The 9,431-nt window shown below is 41.4% G+C and overlaps 1 protein-coding gene across 1 annotated transcript; it reads left to right on the top strand.

Moving 5' to 3' along the window:
- Positions 1-4,991: 4,991 nt before the first annotated feature.
- On the top strand, positions 4,992-6,594 carry LOC111947450 (mucin-17-like). The gene has a single exon (XM_023955002.1). It carries the CDS (start codon positions 4,992-4,994, stop codon positions 6,519-6,521), a length of 1,530 nt encoding a protein of 509 aa, XP_023810770.1. The 3' UTR covers positions 6,522-6,594.
- Positions 6,595-9,431: the final 2,837 nt, after the last annotated feature.

Below are 9,431 nucleotides of genomic sequence, written 5' to 3'. Positions count from 1 at the left end.
CGATAAAACAGGAAGGAGGGGTTGGTGGTCTGTATACTGTGACAGTTAAAACAGGAGGGTCTCCAAAGACAAAAGCATGATGCTCGAATGAACAATATTTACCAAGTAAAATATTTTCAGATAAAATTCTTTTGTGAGCAATCGATGCTGTACCTCCACCTTTCTTTCCTTCCCTGATTGAAAATAAAAAGTTAAAATTAGGTGGAGAAGCCTGAGTGAGAATAGCTGGTGCATCAGAGCCAAGCCAGGTTTCAGTTAAAAACAAACAGGTTAAATCATGGTCTAAAATCAGATCATTAATGATAAAAGACTTATTTAAAAGTGATCTGACATTTAAAAGAGCCATCTTCATGGTTGTGGGTACAATCTGATGTGTGCTTGTCGTAGGTTTTGCGACTGATGTGTGAATTGGTCGGAGACAACAAACACGCGAGGCACGTGGATATGAATGCAAATGATTTGACTGTCTATTGGTGATGCGGACTGGTATGTGATGCTGAATGGCAGAGAATGATGAGTCAGGGGTGTGGATGTCCTGGTTCAACCGTCAGCTGGATATGGTTTTGAAAGAACGGAGGGTGAGATCAATGCTCATGCTGAGAAGACGGGAACCACTATTGTTGGGGTGTAAACCATCTGATTTAAAGAGGTATGGTCTATTGTAAAAGGTTGTGAAGTTATCAACGTATGGAATGCTTATGGAATGACAGTATGTTTTTAACCAAATGTGAAGCTGACGGACGCGTGAGAACATGATGTCTCCATAACGGGGTGCAGGCAGTGGTCCAGATACGATACAGTTTATGTTTAACTGTTGGATGGTATGAATCAGATGGATGAAGTCCATTTTCAGAGTCTCTGATTGCTGCAGTTTCAGGTTGTTGGTGCCTGCATGTATGATAAAAGTCTCCGCAGAGGGGTGTTTGACAGAAAGTTGGTGAGCAGAGTTTTTAATGTAATTGACGACAGCTCCAGAGAGTGAGTGTGTGTGGCACCTTCTGACCCGGACATGCCGGACAACGGAGTCTCCCACGATGAGCACGGGCTGCTGCACAGGTCCGGGTCTTCCAGCGGGTCTCCCCGCGACAGCAGCGGGGTGAAGAGCAGCGGCCTCCGCTCCAGCGGGCTCAGGTGGAGAAATGGGAGCTCCATAGTGATGTTTCCGGGCAGACAGAACTCCAGCGTGAAGACCTGGTTTTTCTGTGGAGAGTGGATCCCCTGAAGCTGGTGAGATGCAGGCTGCGGCGCGCGAGCCCCGGGGAAGCTCGCCTGAGCGTCGGGCCACCGCGTCTTTCAGCAGACGGCGGCGTTTCCTTCTCGTGGCGGGGGCCAGCGGAACAGCAGAGGATCCGGGCGGCTGGGCCAGTGCCGCGGCTCCGGGAAGAAGGGCGAGCCGGCCAGGCTCCAGCAAAGCGGGCACCGAAGTAGCAGACGCCGTTGGATCCGTAGAGGTGGTAGCGGGAGTCGTCGCCTGGCTGGGACCAGCAGCAGAGCCGGATGCCACGGTAGGCGTACTGCCCGATGTCGGTCCCGGTGAGCCCGCTCGGGTCGCTGACGCCGCGGTGAGGTCTTCAGCCAGCGGGGCAAAGCGGTTGGTCAGCGCTAGGTTCCCCGAACTGGCTGTGTCGGGTTCGGGTCCACAGATCCTCCGGCCGCGACGTGTCACCTCAGCCCACGACTGTTTGGGCGTAGAGCAGAGGGCTGGAGCCCTGGGCCCGGCATCAGCCTGGTCCTCATGGAGGTCCTGTCGACTCCTGGCCTCCAGCAGTGCAGAGCTGGTGTTGGTGGTGCTCGGTGCCCCGTCCATCCGTTCCCACCCGTTGTTTTTACGGCCACATATTTGAATTATGTTGCTGTCCGTAGTGGTGGAATGGGTCTTCAGCGGGGGTTTCTCCAAACCACGGAAGGGTTTGAGAAAGGGAGCGGTTGGTGTTAATGGAATGCTGTAGCTGCTGGATATACTTAGACTGGGATGTCGATACTGAGAGAATTGTCTCTATCAGAATTGATTTCTCTCTGAGTTCCAGTCTAAGCTTTTGAACGGTTTCCCTAAGTTGGCAATGTCCTTGGTTACAGTTGTCTGGAGTGCATGAAACTCCGTCTGGACGAGCGGCAGCCATCTTGACAATCAATTTAACAATTTAAAAACGGTTAAAAGTATCTTAAAATCAATCCTGAAGCATATGGGGAGCCAATGCAGGGATTTTAAAATTGGAGTGATGTGAGCCAACCTCCTGGTCTTGGTGTGAACTCGTGCAGCAGAGTTCTGGAGAAGCTGAAAGGCGTTACAATAATCAATGTCACTCAAGATGAAAGCATGGATTAGCATCTCCATATTAGCAAGACAGAGTAGTGGGCAGACCCTAGCTAGATTTCCAAGATGATAATTACCAGATGTAACCCTTGTGCTATCCTAGGCACTTTAACGATGGGAGTTGGGTCATCTAGACCCACTAGACAGTGCTCTGAACCTTTTCTTTTCAATGATTTGTGATCTTCACTGGTGTCCATGGATTACATGAAATCTTTCCACCTTTATCCACCTTTGTCATGGTAGGAAACACACGTCAATGTAAGGGTGGGGTCATCTAAGATAGCACAAGGGCTAAACACACCATTTTATATGAGGGATAAAAGTTAGCTTAGAATCCAAAATAACGCTCAAGTTCTGACCGTTTCTAATGCCAAACAACAATGCTCCAGGACCTGATGACTTTCCTTCTGAGTTTTACAAATAATTCTGAGAGCAGCTGGGACCACCGTTTTATAATATGAATATAGATTTATCAAGGAAAGCCAATCAATGCCACCTAACATTAATTTAGCTAAAAAAAAAAAATCCTTCTTCTCAAACCAAAGACAAAAGATCCTTCAATCAATCGCCCCATTTCTTTAATCAATGCAAACGTAAAAATTCTTTACAAACAATTTTTTGTATATTATTCTATTATTATTTTATGATTACAATGCGAATGTAATGCACAAATTTCCCACCTGTGGGATCGATAAAATACCTCTGATTCTGAAGGCACTCGCACAGAGAATAGAAAAAATCACTCACGCATATTTCACCTCGATCAAACTGGATTTATCAAAGACAGATACTCAAGTGACAAAGGCTGCAGACTTGTTAACATATTAGACTTTGCCACTATTAAAAACCAGGAAATGACCACATGTTTCATTTTATAGGGTAAGATGGCTGACTGGAAGGCTGGCAGGTTTACCGCTGGTGTCCCTGCGTCGGAAGGTGCAAGGGCCCCCGCTCTGACCCAAGGCAGAACACGTCTCCATGGCCAGGGCAAGGGCCCAGGGCCACCCTACATCTCCGTGCGGCAGACAAGTGGAAAGTCTAATTGTACAGAGCCCTACTTTACACAGCTATAGTTGATAACCCCCCCTCCCCGCCCCGAAAAAAACCCAAAACAACTCAAACTGCATTAAACACTGATTTATGAAAATGTTTTTTAATAAGCATCTTGCAACAGATTTGTTGCAAACCAAAGGTGAATTTAATGTGCAAATCACGTTCAGTGTGAACCCAGCATAACAGGTAAAACTCATACATGTAGCTGCACGTTCCTACTTATACAGAGCAATTCCTTTAATGAATTTTTGAAAGGGCAGAAAAGGGTACTTTATTTCAGTCGTGTCTGAGCAAAGTCCAAATGTACATCTTAAGAATGAAATTAGTATATTTGTCATGCCTATATAAATTATACTTCCTGTTCCTTCCCTTTTTTTTCCTTTTCAAAATTTAAAGTTGCATATTGTAGTACACTGGAAATCAATTACCTTTAGAAAAAGTTGTCAACAACACCGCTCAACCACACATGTATAGGTGCGAAAAAAAGAATGACAAAAATAGTGCAATGATGTCATCAGCCAGCCATTTGAACAGTGATGTCATACGTCATCAGATGACATTTAAGCTGTGATGTCATACGTCATCACTGTGATGTCAACACAGTTGGGTGTGATGTCATATGTCATCACTGTGATGTCAACACAGTTGGGTGTGATGTCATATGTCATCACTGTGATGTGATTAGCAGACTAGGCTGAGCTGTATACAAGTCCCTTAATATAACAGTTGAATTGTATTGTCTTGCAGAAAAAGAACATAGGTTTTTCAACAGTTTTCATTATTGCAAACGATGGACACTTCAAAGAGTTGTCGCTTTCTATACCCCACTCTTCTTACAAGTAACGAACACATTTACCGAAAAATTCGTTTTTTGGGTGAAGGAGCCTTTGGGGCAGTTATCCTCTATAGACAATGTCCTACATTTAACCATGTGGCAGTGAAAATGTTGGCTAGAAATTATGGAATAAAAGAGTCAATGATGCTTGAGAAAATCCAGTGCGCCGACCCAGACAAAAATAATCTTTTAAAGTTAGTGGAACATTTTAGCTTTGGAGTGCAACATTGTATTGTTTTAGAAAAACTAGACCAAGATGTTTTACATTTCATGGCTCATGAAAACCAGAAGCCGATGGAAGTGTCTGAAATACGGCCAATTGCTCAGCAAATTCTGGTGGCTTTAAACGCTCTAAAGTCGATGGGTCTTGCTCATACTGACATCAAACCAAACAACTTAATGTTAGTAAATCATGCCACTCATCCTTTCAAGGTAAAGCTAATTGATTTTGGTTTGGCAAGAAATATTTCTGATTTAAAACGTACAAGCGAGATTCAGGCTTTGGGATACCGAGCCCCTGAGGCTGTCTTTGGCCTCCCAATGAATGAAAGTGTGGATATGTGGAGTCTCGGTTGTTGTTTGGCGTTTATGTATTTCTACAAAAACCTATATCCAAGAACTTCTGAATATGAATATATTGCAACCATTGTTCGATTGCAAGGTACCCCCCCAGATAATGTTTTACAGGAAGGTTTAAGAGTACATTACTTTTTTGCTGTAGATAAAACTTCATCTGGAAAGAAGTTCAGATTCAAAAATCCATCAGAGTACATGGGTTGTAAAGGGAGAATGACAGAACGTGTTTTCATGGCTCTTGGCACAATAGATGATGTGCTAGCCAATCAGAAACGTCAGTATTTCAGCCAAATGCAGTCTGCCATTAGCCACTGGGATTATTTAAAGCAAAAAGATATAATAGAATTTGAATCCCTATTAAAGCAGATGCTGTGTGTTGATTCAAAGGACAGAATTACTCCAGAAGAAGCTCTAAACCATAATTTTATTAGCATGAATCATCTTTCTAAAAGCGAAGCACATCCTTATGTAAGATCAGCACATAGACTCATGTCTGTCTGCCAAGACACTGAAAATGGAAAATCTGCAACCACAAATAACAAAACTGACCATACGGAAACTAGTACAGACATTTCAGCATTTAGTGCAGCAAAGCTAACTGCTCAAAAATCTGCAGAAACACAGAATACTTATGAACTGACTGAGCGTGAAAAACAGTCACCGGCGCAAAACTCTCCAAAAAAACATAAGACTCAAGAAACTGTTATTCACGTGAAACCCTATATTCCCGTTGACACTGAGACCAACAGTAAAGCCTCAGAATGGGTCGTAGAAAGCAGCAGCTCTTCTGGTGGAAAAAACATGGAAGCTTCAACAAAGCCAACCTCATGCAAAAAGAAGAAAGTTCCTCGCTCTTCACCTGTGGAAAAGACTCAGCATGAAGTACAGTTACCAGCGCATAACACACCTAGAATACTAAAACCTCAAGAAACTGTCATTCATGTGAAGCCCTGTAGTCCAGTTGAAAATCAAAGATCCAAAAGACCACTCAAAGTGGAGACTGAGACCAACATTAAAGCCCCAGAAAGGATCGTAGAAAGCAGCAGCTCTTCTGGTGGGAAAAACATGGAAGCTTCAACAAAGCCAACCTCATGCAGAAAGAAGAAAGTTCCACGCTCTGCAGCTGCGAAAAACACTGAGCGTGAAGAACAGTCACAGGCGCAAAACTCTCCAAAAAAACGTAAGACTCAAGAGACTGTTATTCACGTGAAACCCTATATTCCCGTTGAGACTGAGACCAACAGTAAAGCCTCAGAATGGGTCGTAGAAAGCAGCAGCTCTTCTGGTGGAAAAAACATGGAAGCTTCAACAAAGCCAACCTCATGCAAAAAGAAGAAAGTTCCCCGCTCTGCAGCTGTGGAAAAGACTCAGCATGAAGTACAGTTACCGGCGCAAAACTCACCTAGAATACTAAAACCTCAAGAAACTGTCATTCACGTAAAGCCCTATAGTCCAGTTGAGATTCAAGGATCCAAAAGACCACTCAAAGTGGAGACTGAGATCAACATTAAAGTCTCAGAAAGGATCGTAGAAAGCAGCAGCTCTTCTGGTGGGAAAAACATGGAAGCTTCAACAAAGCCAACCTCATGCAAAAAGAAGAAAGTTCCCCGCTCTGTAGCTGTGGAAAAGACTCAGCATGAAGTACAGTTACCGGCGCAAAACTCTAAGGGGAAAACTAAAAAGTCATTCATGTCAAGAATTACAGCACTGTTTTCTAGAATATGGCCATTTTCCAAAAAATAAGTTTACTGTATTAAAACATAATTTGGGAAAAAAAGAGCCTTATTAGATTAATATGGTCCTTAGTAAAATAAATCAATGTAAATATTTAAAATACAAAAAAATTAGAACATTTGTAGTGAGTTCCTAGTCATATTTGAAGGATCGTGTATATATTAGCTGGAACAAGCTTTTCCATTGAATACTGTTAAGGATGTGGCCGTATTTAGTTTAGTTTTTTCTTTTTATTCTGTGTTTTATTTTTAACATTGCGGTCAGTAGGATATAATTATTAGTTTTTAGTGCTTTAGGTGCTTTTTTTTCTTAGTTTCTCTGACGTAGATTTCTTTTCATGTAAACATTAGTTTTATCTGTTATTGTTTATGTCTTAAAGGTATTTTTAAGTTTCTTTTCCCGATTAACTTTGTTTTTGCTTGACTTAGAACTTTATGTAAACACTTAATTTTGAGTTTAGTTTTTACAGCCCCACTAATGTGCTTAATGCCTTTAAAAATATGTTTAGTTGGTAGGATTTTTTGTGTGCTATTTTTAGTTACATTAATATTGTTTTTGTTTCCACAACTTAGTTTTATACAAATAATTTGTGTAGTCTAGTTTGGTTTTTAATTGTGTTTTGAATAAAATCTTCCAGTCTTCTTTAAATGACATATGTAAAATAATTTAAGATTAAAGGTTGTATTTCTCAGTATTTCTTTATTCAAATGGTGGTGAATCAGAAGCAGAAAAAATGCCATTTGAAAAAGCTTGTATTTTCTTACGTGAAGTTTACATTTGGCAGACCACAAACTCCCTGCTCCTTTCATATCCATCCACTTGTAGACGACAACCATGTGTGTCTTCTTTTTCTTGTCTGAGTTAGCATCTAGCTCAAGACTGTACAGCTGGATAGCTCCAACCTGTAATAACCTAAATAAGTTTTTACACTTGACAGGAAACAGTCAAGTTGAAGATGACCCAATTTTTTTCTGAACAGTGCGGATGCTTCTGAAACGATAAAAGGTCCTATGGGCTAGTTATAGCTCAAATGTTATTGCTTTACTGCTGAGACATGTTGTTGTGTAGCACAAAAAACGTAACTCGGTCAAAAATTTTAACACATTAAAAGATTTGTATTCCAACTTCTACACGTGACAGATCAATCCATCACAGCAAAGCATCAACTCATTTCTACATAATGTTAACCTACCCAGGTTAAAAGAGGATCAAATCACAAACTTGGACTCAACGCTTTCACTGTCTGAACTTCACGAAGTTCTGTTGCTTATCAAATTAAATCAAACTTTATTTATATAGCACTTTTCAAAATGCTTTACATTAAAACAAACAAAATAATATAAAAACAAGCATGACAATTTAAAGAGCTTCCTTCCCATACCCACACACAACTCTGTTAAGACATTTAAAAACGGTTAAAAGTATCTTAAAATCAATCCTGAAGCATATGGGGAGCCAATGCAGGGATTTTAAAATTGGAGTGATGTGAGCCAACCTCCTGGTCTTGGTGTGAACTCGTGCAGCAGAGTTCTGGAGAAGCTGAAAGGCGTTACAATAATCAATGTCACTCAAGATGAAAGCATGGATTAGCATCTCCATATTAGCAAGACAGAGTAGTGGGCAGACCCTAGCTAGATTTCCAAGATGATAATTACCAGATGTAACCCTTGTGCTATCCTAGGCACTTTAACGATGGGAGTTGGGTCATCTAGACCCACTAGACAGTGCTCTGAACCTTTTCTTTTCAATGATTTGTGATCTTCACTGGTGTCCATGGATTACATGAAATCTTTCCACCTTTATCCACCTTTGTCATGGTAGGAAACACACGTCAATGTAAGGGTGGGGTCATCTAAGATAGCACAAGGGCTAAACACACCATTTTATATGAGGGATAAAAGTTAGCTTAGAATCCAAAATAACGCTCAAGTTCTGACTGTTTCTAATGCCAAACAACAATGCTCCAGGACCTGATGACTTTCCTGCTGAGTTTTACAAATAATTCTGAGAGCAGCTGGGACCACCGTTTTATAATATGAATATAGATTTATCAAGGAAAGCCAATCAATGCCACCTAACATTAATTTAGCTAAAAAAAAAAAATCCTTCTTCTCAAACCAAAGACAAAAGATCCTTCAATCAATCGCCCCATTTCTTTAATCAATGCAAACGTAAAAATTCTTTACAAACAATTTTTTGTATATTATTCTATTATTATTTTATGATTACAATGCGAATGTAATGCACAAATTTCCCACCTGTGGGATCGATAAAATACCTCTGATTCTGAAGGCACTCGCACAGAGAATAGAAAAAATCACTCACGCATATTTCACCTCGATCAAACTGGATTTATCAAAGACAGATACTCAAGTGACAAAGGCTGCAGACTTGTTAACATATTAGACTTTGCCACTATTAAAAACCAGGAAATGACCACATGTTTCATTTTATAGGGTAAGATGGCTGACTGGAAGGCTGGCAGGTTTACCGCTGGTGTCCCTGCGTCGGAAGGTGCAAGGGCCCCCGCTCTGACCCAAGGCAGAACACGTCTCCATGGCCAGGGCAAGGGCCCAGGGCCACCCTACATCTCCGTGCGGCAGACAAGTGGAAAGTCTAATTGTACAGAGCCCTACTTTACACAGCTATAGTTGATAACCCCCCCTCCCCGCCCCGAAAAAAACCCAAAACAACTCAAACTGCATTAAACACTGATTTATGAAAATGTTTTTTAATAAGCATCTTGCAACAGATTTGTTGCAAACCAAAGGTGAATTTAATGTGCAAATCACGTTCAGTGTGAACCCAGCATAACAGGTAAAACTCATACATGTAGCTGCACGTTCCTACTTATACAGAGCAATTCCTTTAATGAATTTTTGAAAGGGCAGAAAAGGGTACTTTATTTCAGTCGTGTCT

The sequence above is a fragment of the Oryzias latipes genome, chromosome 1 (genome assembly GCF_002234675.1).
Source record: "Oryzias latipes chromosome 1, ASM223467v1".
NCBI classification, from domain to species: domain Eukaryota; kingdom Metazoa; phylum Chordata; class Actinopteri; order Beloniformes; family Adrianichthyidae; genus Oryzias; species Oryzias latipes.
This window is presented reverse-complemented; position numbering and strand designations above follow the sequence as displayed.

Bases quoted from the DNA above. Each gene is read 5' to 3' on its own strand.
- LOC111947450 (XM_023955002.1), top strand. From the start codon at position 4,992: ATGACAGAACGTGTTTTCATGGCTCTTGGCACAATAGATGATGTGCTA.